The sequence below is a fragment of the Hypanus sabinus genome, chromosome 11 (assembly GCF_030144855.1).
Source record: "Hypanus sabinus isolate sHypSab1 chromosome 11, sHypSab1.hap1, whole genome shotgun sequence".
NCBI lineage: Eukaryota > Metazoa > Chordata > Chondrichthyes > Myliobatiformes > Dasyatidae > Hypanus > Hypanus sabinus.
In genome coordinates this window covers 55552325-55570480 of record NC_082716.1, presented here as the reverse complement: position 1 = coordinate 55570480, position 18156 = coordinate 55552325, and the positions used below count along the sequence as shown (strand labels likewise).

The 18156-nt window shown below is 43.4% G+C and overlaps 1 protein-coding gene across 1 annotated transcript in view; it reads right to left on the bottom strand.

Annotated features, from left to right (window-relative positions):
* Nucleotides 1-14410: 14410 nt before the first annotated feature.
* wls (Wnt ligand secretion mediator) overlaps nucleotides 14411-18156 on the bottom strand; it is a 66950-nt gene continuing 63204 nt past the window's right edge. The window contains exon 12 of the mRNA XM_059984364.1: nucleotides 14411-16187. Within this exon, the coding sequence (XP_059840347.1) occupies nucleotides 16078-16187 (110 nt within the window). The 3' untranslated portion in view covers nucleotides 14411-16077. The remainder of the gene's footprint in view (nucleotides 16188-18156) is intronic.

The window sequence follows — 18156 nt, the reverse complement described above, 5'->3', positions numbered from 1 at the left end:
AGGCAAAATAACCCAGGCAATTATAGGCCAGTGAGTCTTACTTCAGCGGTGGGCAAGTTGTTGGAGAAGTTCCTGAGAGGCAGGACCTATGAACATTTGGAGAGACGTAATCTGATTAATGACGTTGTCAAGGGCAGGTCAAGTCTTACAAACCTGATTGAATTCATTGAGGATGTAACAAAACACATTGATGAAGGCAGAGCAGTGTATGTAGTGTATTCAACACAATCATTCCTCAGAAACTGATTGGAAAGCTGAGCCTTCTGGGCCTGAACACCTTCCTCTGCAACTGGATCCTAGACTTCCTGACTGGGAGACCTCAGTCAGTCCGGATCGGGAGCAGCATCTCCAACACCATCACACTGAGCATGGGGGCTCCCCAGGGCTGTGTGCTCCGTCCACTGCTGTTCACTCTGCTGACCCATGACTGTGCTGCAACACACAGCTCGAACCACATCATCAAGTTCACCGACGACACGACTGTGGTGGGTCTCATCAGCAAGAATGACGAGTCAGCTTACAGAGAGGAGGTGCAGCGGCTAACGGACTGGTGCAGAGCCAACTGTCTCTGAATGTGAACAAAAGAGATGGTTGTTGACTTCAGGAGGGCACGGAGTGACCACTCCCCGCTGAACATCGATGGCTTCTTGGTAGAGATCGTTAAGAGCACCAAATTTCTCGGTGTTCACCTGGCGGAGATTCTCACCTGGTCCCTCAACACCAGCTCCATAGCCAAGAAAACCCAGCAGCGTCTCTACTTTCTGCAAGGCTGAGGAAAGTCCATCTCCCACCCCCCATCCTCATCACATTCTACAGGGGTTGTACTGAGAGCATCCTGAGCAGCTGCATCACTGCCTGGTTCGGAAATTGTACCATCTCGGATTGCAAGACCCTGCAGCGGATAGTGAGGTCAGCTGAGATCATCGGGGTCTCTCTTCCCGCCATCGTGGACATCTACACTACACACTGCATCCACAAAGCAAACAGCATTATGAAGGACCCCCACGCACCCCTCATACAAACTCTTCTCCCTCCTGCCATCTGGGAAAAGGCACCAAAGCATTCGGGCTCTCACGACCAGACTATGTAACAGTTTCTTCCCCCAAGCTATCAGACTCCCCAATACCCAGAGCCTTGACTGACACCTTACTGCCCCATTGTCCTGTTTACTATTTATTGTAATACCTGCATTGTTTTGTGCACTTTATGCAGTCCTAGGTAGGTCTGTAGTCTAACGTAGTTGTGTGTTTTTCTTCCCTCTGTGTTGTTTTTTACGTAGTTCAGACTAGTTTTTGTGCTGTGTCATGTAACACCAGGGTCCTGAAAAACGTTGTCTCATTTTTGCTATGTACTGTACATAGCAGTTATGGTCGAAATGACAATAAAAGTGACTTGACATGACTTGATATGGATTTCAGTAAGGCATTTGTTCCCAAGAGAGGCTCATTCAGAAATTAATGAGGCATGAGATCCAAGGAGACCTTGTTTTGTGGATCCAGAATTGGCTTGTCCACAGAAGGCAAAGGGTGTTTGTAGATGGTTCATAATTCAGCATGGAGGACGGTGACCAGTGGTGTTCCACAGAGACCTGTTCTGCGACCCCTCCTCTTTGTCATTTTTGTAAATAACCAGTTTGAGGAATTAGAAGGATGGGTTAGTAAGTCTACTGATGACACAAAGGTTGGGGGTGTTGTGGATAGTCTGGAGGGTTGTCAGAGGTTATAGCGGGACATTGATAGGATGTAGAATTGGGCTGAGAAGTGGCAGATGGAGTTCAATCCAGATAAGTGTGAAGTTGTTCATTTTGGTAGGTTAAATTTGAAGACATATAATATTAATGGTAAGACTCTTGGCACTGTGGAGATTCAGCAAGATCTTGGCATCCATGTCCAGGTTGACAGTGTTGTTAAGAAGGTGTAATGTGTGATGGCCTTCTTCAACCATGGGACTGAGTTCAAGAGCTGTGAGGTAATGTTACAGTCAGACCCCACCTGGAGTACTGTGTTCAGTTCCGGTCACCTCACTACAGGAAGGATGTGGATATTATACAGAGAGTGCAGAGGAGATTTACAAGGATGTTGCCTGGACTGGGGAGCATGCCTTATGAGAATAGGTTGAGTGAACTTGGCCTTTTCTCCTTGGAGTGACGGAGGATGAGAGGAAACCTGATGGAGCTGTATAAGATGATGAGAGGCATTGATCATGTGGATAGTCAGAGGCTTTTTTCCCCAGGGCTGAAATGGATAACTCGAGGGGACACAGTTTTACAGTGCTTGGAAGTAGGTTCAAGAGGGATGTCAGAGGTAAGTTTTTCCACACAATGGGTGGAGGTGGATACAATAGGTTCTTTTAAGAGACTCTTCGATAGGTACATGGAGCTTAGAAAAATAGAGGGCTCTGATGTGGGGAAATTCTAGCCAGTTTCTAGAGTAGGTTACGTGGTTGGCACAACATTGTGGCCAAAGGGTCTGTAATGTGCTGTAGATCTCTATGTTCTATGTTCCTAATGAAGTATAGCCACTGTCTTGCCTTCTTTGTGGCTGCATCAATATGTTGGGACCTCTTGACACCCAGGAACTTGAAATTGCTCACTCTCTCCACTTCCGATCCCTCGATGAGGATTAGTTCATGCTCCCCTGTCTTACCCTTTCTGAAGTCCACAATCAGCTCTTGCAATTTCTATCAATGTCTTTAATTGCACAAAGTACAGTACAGCGGGGAAGTAAACATGCACTAGAGCAAGTCCTGACAAGACATGTCCCATCTAATCTCCTGAGGGTCAGGATTTGTCAGAAATAAGATCAATCAATTCAATGCGTACAAGATGCTTCTTATGTGTGATTTATGTACAGTCCATTGCCTAGGCTTATAGTTTTCCTATCACTTTCTGTGCTCTTGTATATGAAAAGGTATTCTACTTTTCAATTTTACTCACTTATTTTACCAGTTTGTATAAATTTACGACACACACTAGGTTTAAATACTTGGTCTGTATTTACTCTCCTTACTCTTTACATTTCATTGTTCTGCTCCACGTGTAATTCATCCATTTCCTCTCGAGTCCTTCACAGAACCACTTGTGCACTATTAAATCTGCGACATAGAGCATTAACAAATCTTTACAAGCTACATCTTTCTAGATGAATAATAGTTTTATCCATATAATAATAAAAAGGCTAAAATAAATATTGAACTAAGAAGGTGTGAATTCAGGAAAGATTTGTAAATGCTGTACAAGTGTTGGGGTTGATCGTTCATAGTTCATAGACTTATCTGATCTGTCTCTTTCTGAGAGGTTGCACCTGCTGGGACCTCTGGAATCAATTTCACGTTCAGAAGCCTGCGAGCCATTCTCATGCTGCTACTGCAAACTGAGACGCATGCTGTCTCCCATTGGACGGTGAAATAGCTTCTGGGCTGCATTATTTCTTTATTCAAGCTCTGCTCTAAATGTATAATCCAAAGTTGCACGATAAGTAACATTTTCTCTTTGGAGTCAGTCTAAAATTATTCTGATGTTTTCTTTTCACTGTTGTGGTTGTGCTTATTGGAGAATTCAATAGTGAATCTGTATGGAAGGAACTTTGACACTTCATCAATATGGACACATAAGTATCAACGTTAAATGGCAATTTCAATGACTTAGTAGATTTGGTTGACTATATCTTATGCCAAGATAAACAGTCCAGGAATGCTTAAAGTTGTCCCTTTGCTGATGTTGAATCAGCTGCTTTTAGGTGAGGAAGTCATTGAGCAGCATAGACCATACCACTGAGCAGAGAAACGAGGTCAAACAAGGAGTGCCACTGTCATTGGTACCTACCGAAAAACGGACCAATGCAGCAGCAAGCCAAACACAAAACCAGCTTCATTGGTATGGCCATGAGATATGGTTGTCGTTGACAATATCAGCATTTATCTCTCATCCCAACATGGCCCTGAACTGCCGTTAAGAGTCACCAGGTTGACAGATTCGGGATCACATCAGGGAAGAATGGCACCTGGAAGATATCGGTGAACTAAATGGATTTTAGCAACAATCATGGTAACCATTACTAAGACTAGTTTTTCTAAGAAATGAAAGATTTATTTGGTTACTTATATTTAAATGCCCCGACAGCATTGGTAAGATTTATGCACACGATCAACACTTCAAAAGTCTTCTCACTAATCAAAATACTGACCATGCGACACCAGCACACCCCTCATGTTACTTCCCAGGTCACAGAGACTTTTCCTAGTCCTGCCTTTTTAACTAAGTGAAGACGGAGTGATGTAATGGTGGGAATGCCAGCCTCAGTGGGAGGAAGCAACATCTTCACAGACTAACTGTTCAGTTTAGGAATCAAGTCAATGCTGCTTCAGTACCACTGCTGTACTGTGAATAAAACAGATGGGTGGAGTGAGAGTTGGGGGAAGATAAGCTGTAACATAAATTCAGGATTCGTGAAATTTTTTAAAACAGACTTCTATGAGGTTGCCAAGTACAATAGGCTGTTTATTTTGCCAGAAATAAAAAGGCACAAATTGATTTAACACATATCTCAGTGCCGACTGCTGGATTCTGAGTTTTATAGCACTCGAGAAAAGAACTTGCCTTTAGATAGATCGGTCTTAAAGTTGTTCCTCCACCACATTCGTAACATAGATAGCTATCTAGACTTCAAATAATAAAGGAAGTACAACCATCTTGTTGGAAAGCAACCTAACATGAATGTTTACTAAATACATGACTAATTTGATGCTTTGGTTTCAACTCCACCATCCAAAAGACATGTCTGCAGATGACAAACATGAGAAAATCTGCAGATGCTGGAAATCCAAGTGTAATGCCCTGGTTCATATTTTTACTGTTATGCTGTATGTATTTCACCTGGCTGTCTCTACTGTTTTCATGCTTGTTTGGGTTACTGTTGAAGATAAGAGATGAGGAGACATGTGAGCCATCCAATTAGGATGGTCCGATTAAGGGGAGGTTTCTCTGGTGAGGGACACTAAGGTTGGGCTTGGGGCTTTTGTTCGAGAGGAGATGAAGAGAGAGGACGCTGGGGAGAACCGGTTGTAGCATATGGCCAGTGGGAGACCCGCTTGTTCGAGATGGATTGTGAGTGACGTTCGGAAGGTGGTGTGTGCATTCACGTTGACCGAGGGTCCAGCGTCTGAGTGACAGAGAAGTTCAAGATGAGCTCCAACTTGAGCACATTTGACTGTTTAATTGGAATGGGCCCTTTTCTTTTTGTTATTCCTTACTAACCCTTCAGTTAAGATTGATAAATATAATTCCTTTAATCATGTGCAGTGTACTGTCTGTTATTTTGTGATAGAAATTTGTAACAGGGTAGCAAATGACAGAGCATCCACACAAACTGAGGTTTGGGGTGGGATCGAGCGCGCCTCAGTCTCACAAGTTTGGCAGGGCCAGAGGTTGTCTTCCCTAGACTTACAGCCAAGGAAGCCAGGGGGTTTCATTGTGGAGGGATCGTCTGGGATCGATTTTGTTGGATGCTGTGTGATTGCCCTGAGCACTGATTCAGTGCATTGTTTGTTTAAGTCTGTGTTAAACTACTGTTTGGTAAAGAGATTACACTATGTGGGTATGGCTGCTCCTGGGGTGGAGCAGAGGTTTGATAAAATGATGGGCAAAGACTTTGTTCCAGTTCAGACTAGCAGAGAAGAACAGCCTTGTACTATTGGTGCCCTGGGAGGTGGGGCAGTGAGCTGTCCATACTTTCTGGGAGGAGGGAAAAGAAGGCGAGTTTACTATTGCTGGGGGACGGAGACTTTAATGACGTTTCTGCGGAGCGAGGGGAAGGAGTGGTCTGATATAGAAGGTCTAATGGGTCCTCCAGTGAGGGCTGAGCATTCTGAGTTGGCAGCAGCCTTTACCTCCTGGCAAATAAATAGCAAAATGCCCAGGTTGAAAGTCGCAGCTATCGTAGACTCAGCCTGTTCTCAGGAATGAAGCCCACCCCTAAAGGGGAAGAGGAGGCTTGGGCAGAGCAGACCTCTCTGTTGCTGGATGAGGGGCAGTGCTCTGATGATGAAAAAAGACAGCGATTGGTTGAAAGTTTGAGGTAGATGTATTGAGATCCATAAAGACACAGAACCCCTTTGCTACCTCTGCGGCCTACGTGCAAACACCAGAAAAGCTGTTTGGTTTGACGGGAAGCCCATTGAAGCTTATGATGAGGTTTTACAATACGTTTCGGTGGGGTGGGAGGAGAAGCTTCCTGCCTTCATTTTTCAGCTAGAGTGGCAGCTAAATTGCTTGCGGCATAGAGGGGCCATTGCGCCAGCTGAGGTGAATCAGTTAAGAATGGACCAAGTAGCAAAAGGCACCCATTCGCTGGACCTGATCATCTGGGGTCTTCAAATGTCTCGTAAGATGCACCTCCCCTCCCTTGTTTGTCGAGCTGATCAGAGAAGTAGGAGTGGAGGAGAATGTGATGGAAGCGTGGGAGGCCTCCGACCACAGGGTACAGTCCTTGGTAGTGGTCCCCTTGGCTGAGGTGACCCACCTGGGGAGTGGCGAAGGAGTTCATGGCAGAGTTCAGGACTGAGACGTCCCGGTTGTTGCCAGCAGTTGCAAACTGCCCCCCCCCCCATACGATAGAGTTGATAGGGGGGCGGAAACCCTATGGGGACAGACTATGCAGAGGACTGCTAGTGGCCGGGGTCCCACGAGAAGGGGAGCGGCCAGTGTCGTCTGTTATAACTGTGCTAAAGATGGACATTTCAGGCGGGAGTGTGAACGACAGGAAACCCCTTGGAGAGTGAGCCCCCGGTACTTAAATGGAGAGACCCAGTGAGGGAACGGCCTGGCATCTCGGGGGGAACATGTTCCCAGCAATATATCCAGGAACCCCCAAAAGCAAAAAGCCCTATTCCTGAAGGCTTAGTGGGGCCAAGCTCCAGTGTATCACTACAGATTGAGGGTATTTATGCTAGAGCCATACTTGACATCAGCTCTCAGGTTACTCTGCTGTACCATTCATTTTACAATCGGTATGTGACACATTTATCATTGACGCCACTCAGTGCGCTAGAGATCTGTGCTCTTAATATGGACGACTATCCGTACGACAGTTACTTGTCATTGAAGCCGGAGTTTTCGGAGACAGATGTGGGACTAACATTAGTGCTGGTTTGTCCTGACCAGGTGAAGAGTGACGAAGCTTCAGTTCTCGTGGGGATGATTCCTCCTATTGTGAGGATCTAGTGGGAGCCTGCAAGGAGAAAGTTGGAGAGCTTTCTGAAAGCATTGTCCATTCACCCTGTGTTCCGAGCTGCTTTTGAGGAAGTGTGTGGCCGTACTGGGCTGGATGAGGAGCATAAACGAGGGACTGTGTGGTTCACCCAGTCTAAACCAAGTGGATTGCGGCCTGGGGAAGTAGCGAGACTGATGCGAAACCCCAAATTTCCCAGAATGCCTGAGGCTGAGGGCCTCTTGGTGGAGGGTCCGGAAGACCATGAAGAGGAGTCTGGCTTACCTGTTGGGGTACTGGTGAGGCCCGAACTGCAGAAGCCCTCGATTGTACAGGTGAACAGGAAGACAGTGAGTGTCAGGAACAGTTCATAGTGGGAGGTCACCCTCAGGCAGGGGATGCCAATGGAGCACCTCTTCCGGTGAAGGTAATGTCTAGTGTCCCTGTGAGACAAGCCGGGGAGAAACTCTCTCTGAAAAGGGGAAAGGTAACTGCTGAGTCATTCAACTTTGGGGACTCCTCGATACCTGGAGGTTGGAAGAAGAGGTTGATAGAGAAAATGTTGAAGCTGGAAGATGTCTTTTCTACAGATGAGTTTAATGTGGGTTGTTCCAAGGGCACTCATCACACCATCTGGCTGATCGAGGACATCCCATTCAGAGAAAGGTCTCAGCGACTGTCACCTGCAGAGGTGGAGGATGTTCAGCAGCATCTGTGGAAGTTGAAGGAGCTGAGATTACTACTGAGCCCAGAAGCCCTTACAAGTCTCCAATAGTAGTGGCCAGGAAGAAGAATGGGAAGTTATGGATGTGGATGGACTATCAGACTCTGAACAGGCGTACAGTCCCCAACCAGTATACAGTCCCGAGAATCAAGGATGTGCTGGCCTGCCTGAATGGTGTGACGTAGTTCAGTGTATTGGACTTGAGGAGTGGGTATTACCAGATACCCATGAGTGAGGCTGATAAAGAGACTTATCTGAAGTACATGTCTGATATGAGAAGGGAGCTGAAAAAGGCTTATGAATTAGCTGAGTTCCTGGCTGACAAGCAGAATCGAGGAAATAAGAGGAGGTATGATCAAAAAGTTAGGTTCTTCCACCTCATGCCTGGAGACAAAGTCTTCATAAAGAATTTGGGGCCACCTGGGAAGCATAAGTTGGCAGCAACTGTTGGGCAGTTACACCATATGTAGTGGAGATTCAGATGCCAAATATACCAGTTTTCCAGGTGAAACCAGAGGATGGGAATGGGGCTGTCAAGATTCTCATTTGGAACCACCTTCTTCCTCTGGGACAAGAGGTGCATGTTGACCCAGAGCCTGACCTGGACCCTACCCTTAGTAAGAGGACTCTGCGGTGATGTGGAGAGACTGACAGATCAACTGCAGGAAAGATTAGACCTGCCCCTTGCCCCTGAATGGGATACAGATTCAGAGGATGAGGAAATGGCGGTGTGGTATATGCTGCCTTTTGCTAACTCACCACTAAATAGGGAAGAGATTCCCAACCCTTCTCAAAGCTGAGGCAGGTGAAACCTAGAGAACTGTCAGTGGACAAGCAGGTTTGCAGCTTGACCACGAAAGAAGGGCTGGGCTCCAAAGTAACTGGGAATGGAGCTGAGCTCAGCCAAGTGGCAGAGGGGCCTAAGTTGCCTGAACTCTACAACTCTCTGGTGAGACCACACTTAAGAGTATTGTGTTCAGTTCTGGTCATCTCATTATAGGAAGGATGTGGAAGCTATGGAGAGGGTGCAGAGATTTACCAGGATGTTGCCTGGTTTGGAAAACAAGTCTTATGAGGCAAGGTTAGCAGAGCTGGGACTTTTCTCTTTGGAGCATAGAAGAATGAGAGGGGACTTGATAAAGGTCTACAAGATTATGAGAGGCATTGATAGGGTGGATAGTCAGTACCTGTTTCCCAGGGCATGAATAGCAAACACCAGAGGGCATATGTACAAAGTTGAGGGAGCAAAGTTTAGGGGAGACATCAGGGGTAATTTATTTTATTTATTTATTTTTTTAATAACACAAAGGGTTGTGGGTACCTGGAATGACTTGCCAGGGCTGGTGGTGGAGGCTAAAACATTAGGGGTATCGAAGAGCCTCTTGGACAGGCACATAGATGAAAGAAAAATAGAGGGTTTCCGGGTAGTGTGGCTTTAGTACTTTTTTAACGGATATATGGGTTGGCACAACATCGAGGGCTAAAGGGCCTGTACTGTGCTGTAGTATTCTAGTGCAATAGGCAGTGGGACAGGGGGCGAACAGTTTGCTCGAGATGAATTGCAAACGATGGTCGGAAGGTGGTGTGTGCTTTCACATTGACCGAAGTGACAGAGAAGTTCAAGATGAGCTTCAACTTGTGCACATTTGACTGGTTAATTAGAATGGGCCTTTTTCTTTTTGTTATTCTTCACTAACCCTTCAGTTAAGATTGATAAATATAATTCCTTTGTGTGCAGTGTACTGTCTGTTATTTTGTAATAAAAATTTGTAACAGGGTAGCAAATGACAGAGCATCCACACAAACAGGTTTAGGGTGGGATCGAGCGCGCCTCAGTCTCATGAGTTTGGCAGGGCCAGAGGTCGTCTTCCCTAGACTTATGCAGCCAAGGAAACCAGGGTGCTTCATAAGCAACAGACACAAAATGCTGGAGGAACTCGGCAGGCCAGACAGCATCTATGGAAAAGAGTACAGTCTCAGCCTGAAACGTCGACTGTACTTTTCTCCATAGATGCTGCCTGGCCGGCTGAGTTGCTTGGCTGTAGACTATCCTGTGGTGTAGGTAAGTGGCAGAAGAGCCAGTGCGTGAAAATAAATTGCAGGAGCTGAGGGAATTAAGGAAAGAGGGAATGGGACTGATGGGATTGTTTTGCTGAGAATTGTACCAACCCGATTAGCAGAATAGCCTCCTTCTACATCATCATAAGGAAGTAAGAAAGGCTTGTTTTTGAAATGGCTTGTTATTGCATTCCGTTAGTATGAACTACCAATGGAATGGAACTAATCAATGATTTTTACCAAGCTATGATGAAATATATTGGAACATAGAACAGTACAGCACAGCAACAAACCCTTTGGCCCATAAGGTTGTGCTGCAACACTGAACCACTAACTAGAAGCAGGATCAGGTTAAATGTCATCGGCAAATGTGGTGAAATATGTCATTTCGTGGCAGCAGTGCATTGCAATACAAAAAACTAACGTACAATAAGAAATACATAAAGAATTAAGTAAGTAATGCAAAAAGAGAGTGAATAAAGAGAAAAAAGTGAGGTGGTGTACATTGTGTATTTAGAAATCTGATAATGGAGGGGAAGAAGCTGTTCTTAAAACATTGAGTGTGTGTCTTCAGGCTCCTGTACCTCCTCCTTGATGGTAGTAATGAGAGGAGGGCACGTCCTGGCTGATGGGGTATCTTAATGACAATGCTGCATTTTTCAGGCATCGCCTTTTGAAGATGTTCTCGCTGCTGGGGAGGCTAGTGCCCATGATGGAGCCGACTCACTGCAACCTTCTGCAGCTTTTCCTGATCCTGTGCAGTGGCCCGTCCATAGCAGATGGGGATGCAGCCGGTTGGAATATTCTCCACGGTACATTGGTAGAAATTTGAGAGAGTGTCAGTGACATATCAAGCCTCCTCAAAACCCCTAATGAAGTATAGCTGCTATTGTGCCTTCTTTGTAATTGCATTAATGTCCAGTTAAACCAATCCCTCAATCCCCTGCACATAGATTTGTTTATCTGAAGCATCGTGAATGCCTCTCTCACATTTGCCTCCACCATTATCCCTAGCAACCACCACCACACCATATAAAAACTACTTCCCCACATATCTCCTTTGGACTTACCCCTCTCGCCTTAAATAAATGGGCTTTAGTATTATTAACTGTTCACACCCAAGCTGATGTCTCTTATTTTCAAATATTCACCAATATTTGCATTGATTAATATATTTAAAATCTGTTATTCCAGTTGTTGACTCTGGGCATTGAGCGGAGCTAAGAATTCAACAACGGCTTTGGGCTGGGTTACGGAATCTGGGTCCGGAGTGAGTCACTGGGTGATGTGGTCTAGGCCTGGTGCCTGGGTCCTAGTGCGAGGTACTTTACACTGTTTAGACAATTTAAACGTCGGCCCATGTTCAGAGGCGAGTGCCGATTTCGCTTGCTCACTGCGATCTTCAATCCTCTCTCTGGGGCGCCAAAGCCTTTCATTGTTCCGTTGTCAGGTCAATTTAAATGCTGACCCAGATAGACTGAAAAGACAGGGTGTCAAGTCAGGACGAAAGCTGATTTTGCTCGCTTTCTACAATGGTGATCTCCATGGCACTAAGGCTATGAAGGCTGCCCTGGCTGCTGTGCTCCATGCTGCTAATATGATGAACTGATAAGTGAGGCTTTGGGCCTACTCCTGGGTTTGGATCTGAGGACTCAATTTTGGTTTGGAATGCTGTTGTTTGCTTCAATTGTTTGCATGATTTTTTCTTCTTCTTCTTGTACATTGAGTGTTGGTCTTAAGTTTTTAATTTTTTCTTTAATTGGGTTCTTTTGAGTTTCCTGCTTTGTGGCTACCTGTGAGCAATCAAATCTCAAGGCTGTATAATTTATACATCCTTTGTTAATAAACAAATCTTGACCATTCCAAGTGAAATCCCACTGATCCATACTTAAATCAGAAAGAATCTGTGAAGACCCACATAACATTTTTTTTCTTTTTGTTGAAATTCTACTTCCTTACACATTTAATACTATAGCTAATTGCATCTTACTTGCTTCCTATAGTGGGGGAGACTAGGAGCAGAGGACAAGGCCTCAGAATATAATGGATGTGCATTTAAAACAGAGATGAAGAGGAACTTTATTAGCTAGAGTGTAGTGAATCTGTGGAATTCATTGCCACAGATGACTGTGGGTATATTTAAAGTGGATATTGATAGGTTTCAGTGGTTATGGGGAGAATGCATGGAGGATGACTTGATGGGCTGAACAGCCTATTTCTGCTTCTGTGTCTTATGGTCTAAAAATCCCATGGAGAGTTCTAAAGGAGCAAGGAGAAACTGATTTCCTTTGTCAGAAGGACTTAACTCAATTTTGATTTCAATTATTGCTTGCTTATGTAGTTTGGGCAAAAATCTAATTTGGAGGGAATCAAATACATAATTTCAGGGATTGTGCTTGGTCTGGTCCAAGTTACTGGAGTTTCAGAGAGGTTTTCACATTGGAAATGGGATATAAGGTTTTGTTAAAACAGTGGGCTGATGGTGACAGATACAAGGCTGGAAAAAAGTATTTCAGAACAGAAAACCATTGCTAACACCAATTCAGATTGAAGAGATTGAATAGACTGAGCAAAGGAGGCCAAGGGATGACTTGATCGAAGTACACAAGAACATAGACTTATTGAGAACAGCTTAGGTTTAAGATGAACAGAAGGACTTTATAAATTTATTTATTAAACACATATTTGTTGACATGTGGAATGAAGGCAGACACTTGACCACTCAGCACACCAGAAATGGCAGTAACATCGATCCATGAACACTACCTCATTATACCTTTTAATTTTGCACTATTTATTTTGTTCATTTATAGTAATTTTGTCTTTACTATGTAGTGTTGCTGGAAAACAACAAATTCAACATCATAGACTGTAACAGAGTGATAGTGAACCAGATTCTGATGTGCAAGTTAGATCAGCAGATCCCACATGTACCTTTTGGACCAAATGGAGTTACCAACATACAACAGCTTATTCACTTTCTTTAGGACAGGAGAAAGCAGTAAAAAAGATATAGTTCTCAACTACCTTCTGGGCTTACTTTGCACTCTGACAAGGCAGCAATCAGTTTCCGCTTGGAGCGGATGATAAGATTGTGAAGTAATTTAACGTGCTCGCACAGAGACCCCAATTTATAGATACTTCAGTCAAATTGCAGGAGTGCCCAGGTACACACGTGGGAGGCTGGGGATCTGAAGCAGGCAGAGCAGGACCTCTGGTCAACACTCAAGAGGCAATTCTGAATCGTACCAAATGGCAGAAACCAGGTGGGTGAGTGGGCAGTTCAAAAATCTTACTTTAACCTGCTCACAACAGTGTCTCACTCTATGCTAATGAGATTCTGTCAGGCAGCAACAGACATTTGAAGTCGTGGTCAGTAAGAGGATGCTAGTTGTATCAGATGCAGACAACCAGAGAGTCCAGGCCCTGAAGTGGTTCAATCAAAGCCATTTCTTTGAACTTTACCCGCTTGTACTTCTGGGCTCGATCCCAGGTTCCACTTCCTTCAGATCTGATCAAGGGTGGCAGAGGTTGGGCACATTTGCCAGTGAGCCCACTGCCTTACCCCAATGTTTGTGATGTCCAGTTGTTACTGAGGGTGTTGGTGGGAGTGAGGCACTGTAGCAGAGCAGTTAGGGCAACTCTATTACAGTGCCAGTCACCTGGTTTCAGTTCCTCCACTGTCTGTAAGGAGTGGCAACGAGGATTTGCTCTGGTTTTCTCCCACATTCTGATGGTGTATGGGTTAGGTTAGCAAGTTGTGAGCATGCTGTTTTGGTGAAAGAAACATAGCAACACTTGCAGACTGCCCTCAGCGCACCCTCAGATGCAAATAACGCATTTCATTGTATGTTTCAAAGTACATGTGACAAATAAAGCTAATCTTTATAGTGGCTGAATCTGAACTGTGGCTGAAATTGGGATCTTAGGTATGCGGTATGGATATAGTTTGAACAACTTATGAGTTCCTGGTTTTGGACAATATTCATGCACCCATCTTAAAAATTACTGAGACCACGTGACAGAACTTTTCTGCAGGTTACACTTGCTACACGTGCAGAGTCAACTCAGATATTGAGTCCCCATGCACAGTTGCACGTGCTGATGTCGGGTTCACACAGATCTATTGGTGACTGCGGCCTGAAGTTGCCAAGTATTAGTAATCCAGTGACCAGACTGAAACAAAATCTTCAGAGTGTTTCCAAATACTGCTAATGGGTCAGCTTTCCAACTTGCCTCCCAGATGTAAAACCTGCATTACCTGTTCTCCAAAAGGAAATAATCTGTCTTCTGCTTGAAAATGTATCCTTCACATTCAGTCTTGCAGGACTGCCATTTGTCGCAAGTGGGCAAGAAAAGCATATTACTGCACCAGTATGGACAACTTGTCCAAGGCAATCTCAGTGACCAAGGCTGCACACAATCACACTATACAAACTTTATTTAAAATTAGCATACAAGCAATCTACTTCATAGTTAAAATAAATCCTTTCAACACCTAAAATGGATTCATTCTACACAGTTATATCATAAATTATCTACACCATTGAAAGAGTACGGTTTTTACCCTAGTGTTTGTGTCAAAAGACATGCAACATCCCTTTTATTTCAAAATAAAATGGGCCATTATAAGAATTATTTTCTTCTGAAATGTGTTGTGCAATCTATTCTTAATGTAATGTATGCCTGCAATAACTCTCAGATTTGTGTTTTGAATGCCTTTACCAATGCATGCCAATGTCAGAAGTCCTACTTGACACCTCGAAACTGATGCCAGATTGTAACTAGGTGAGATAAGTATCAAACACAGCTTTTAAGTGACTCGCAGGATGGTGGAGTGCTGACCCACACAAGGGAAGGGAGTTGCAAGGAATATTAAGTTGTCACAATTACTGAATCTGACGATTATGTAGTGACCTTTGCATGGACAATTGTGCCCAGGAACTGCATTCAGGATAGTTATTGGGTGTTGCTCACTAACTGGGTTAATATATTGCAGCAACATCAGGCGAGAAATGAATAGTACCAGATGTACATATTGATAATTTCAAGAGTTCCTCTAGAGACTAGAGGAAAGCCTTACTGTTTTTTACTTCGTACCCCTTCCCCACTCACTGGTCTTAAGTGAAAAATTAAATTTGCTTAATGTTATAATAATTTTCCTTAATTTCAATCCACAAGATGTGCACTGAAGATCAAACCAGCTGTGAATGGAAGCCCACATGATGTATATACACAAAACCCTCAAGTATATGGAGATCTTCCAGGCAAAGTTGTTATCTTATGTGGATTACCCAAATACATAATGTATACAACTGGTTTAAGGTTACAGTCTGCCTGTACACAATGTAACCTTTCTACACAATGGAAGGATCTCAAATTAAGCAAGCTATTCAGGTTTTCTTCATATTTCTCTTCCACTTTCAGAGGACTTGAGCTTTTAGAATGATCTAAAATAAATGTTCGAGTACACAGCTAATACTTTGAGCAATGTTATATTTAAATGGATTACTATATGACAGTAATGCTGGTCTCCATCAAGAGCAGAGTCTGCAAGTATGCTTTTATTGTAAAATCTAGAACTAAATATGTTACATCAAAGTAGGTCACTAGATGCAAAGCACTTTGGGGCATCCCGAGGACTTAAGATGCTATATAATTTCAGTTCTTTCTTAACCCCTCACACAATCTGGCAATCCCTTGAGCAACTAAAGTTTCTGCTCACATACAGTCGTAACACTACAATAAAGTCACAGAAGTTAATGCTCTGAAAAGATAGAAACTACAATGATGGTACTTTGTTTTGACAAGCAAATGTGCACACGACTGCTTTCAGAAAAAAAGGAGTATCGTCCCATTGTAGAAAAGGCACAGTTCTGGAATCTTCCACAGATTATACAAATTGGAGCAAAATTATTGGAAGCAGGAGTTCTCTCTAACCAGCAACAGGAATTAAAACAGGCCTAAATTCCTAAAACATGACTTCAGTTCACATATGACACAGCAGATTTATACCTCCCCTCTTCCACCGGGGAATTGCATGGTTGGACTTAGTTGCTGGTTTGACTTCTCCCAATTCCAGTCCCACCATTACTCCTGCGCCTCCTTACCAGCTAGTCTGTAAATTTCAGTTGGTCCACCAGCATGGGTGATTGTGGTAGTCAGCTGCAGTTCCTCACCGCCATTCACTCCCAGGTCACCTGAAAGGATGAATGTCATAGAAAATCAGTCCAACAAACTGGTCTTTATTCTGTTGCTTCTCCTGTCAAGGTGGTCAGGTGTGTTTAAGGTTAACTGATGTAGGATTGAGGAAGACTGTGTAGAGATGGCACACTACAAAATATTGTGGCATCCCTTGGAATTGAAGGAAAATGGATCTGACTCTTATCTGTGCTCTGGCTTCTTTTAGTGGTTGCACCAGACAATGATTTTGTTTTCAATAGTATTATTTGTGCTCCATGCTCAGATTTTTATCAAGTCCGAAGTATTTTGCCTGAAGAATTCACAATGTAATTATGCGTAGAGCACCAAAAGAAGTTACTGGTATAACAAACAGATTAGGCAGCAAAGATGGCCAACTGCCTCTCACATCCTAAAAAAAGACTAATGATGAATCAACTGGGTTTTTAAAAGCATTAATTTACTAGCTAATACTTCAGTGTTTCAGATGCAAATACAGCACATGATGTGCATTTGGAACAAAATTTTAAACTGTGACTAGTGTGTATAATGACTAATATAGCTGGAAGTTTTCCTTCCATATGGTGGGATCTCAAATATTGAAAGGCCTAGATTGAAAGGATGTGCAGAGGATGTTTTCAATAGTGGTGGAGTCAAAGACCAGAGTGCACAGCCTCAGAATACAAGCGTGTTCCTTTTGAACAGAGATGAGGAGGAATTTCTTCAGCCAGAGAGTGATGAATCAGTGTAATGTATTGCCACAGACAGCTGTGGAGGCCAAATCATTGGGCACATTTAATGCCCAGTAAAGTGATAAGTTCTTGATTAGTAAAGGTGTCAAAGGTTACAGGGAGGAGGCAGGAGAATGGGGTTGAGAGGGAAAATATAATGGAATAACAGAGCTGACTTGAGTTGAATGGCCTAACACTACTCCTAAGTCTTATGATACAACTTTGGAACAATCAACCAGTTATCAAATAAAATTATGCCTGCAAAATAAAACCTCCACAACACGTCAGTTATATGTTGAATCTGGGATTCTGGACACTATTAAAAGGGAATGTTATGCACATTTTAAAATATAGATAGATACAACTCTTTACAAGTTTAAGCAAATTTATTCATTTTTCCTCTATTCATTAACTAACAAAAATCAGTCTTTATATTAAAAACAGCAGAAAGATTCATTATCATGCAGAGCACTTCTACAGTTTTGGTGACATCTAAACAACTTTCCCAATGAACTTTCATATTAGTCTAGAGCAGGGGTCGGCAACCCACGGCTCCGGAGCCACATGCGGCTCTTTCATCTCTGTGCTGCGGCTCCCTGTGGCTTTGGAAAATAAATGAGTATTTAATTAAAATGTATTTTATGTTAATTTGTTAGTTTTTGAAATGTAATTCTAAATTTGAAGATTATGGTGATCTTGTACAATCTAAATAAAACGTTGTGGCGACCCATTTCCTGGCACATCCGAACCGGCTCACAATTTGCCAGCGTTCCGGCTAAGGGTGATAGCCTACGGGGGTTTGTGAGTACGTGTCTTTTGGAGCATCCGCACCCACGGGGGGGCAGGTTGAGAGAGGCTTAAAAGCAAGGCTGTGTAGTTCGAATAAAGTTATCTTTGACTGCAGTTTAACCACTCCGTGTCGTTATTTTAGCGCTGCATGTTTTTATCGCTATTAATATACGCCACCACTGCCAATGCCTGACACCCGCCAGTGCGCGATTTCTTTTAATTTTTCGATCCAAGGTAGGCTAACGATGTAGTAACCTTCAACCCAACGTCTTTTTTTCGAAGTTCAAAATGTTTTTGTTGCATGCAGAAATGTAATTTCGTTTGCTCTGCAGGAGTTCATCGATTTCATAAATGCAACACATTATAGTTTGTTTATACATAGCATAAAGGCAAAAAAAAACGTTGTATGCAGTGTTATTTCATTGTAAATGTCAAATGGGTTTTGTGGCTCCCAGTGTTTTCTTTTCTG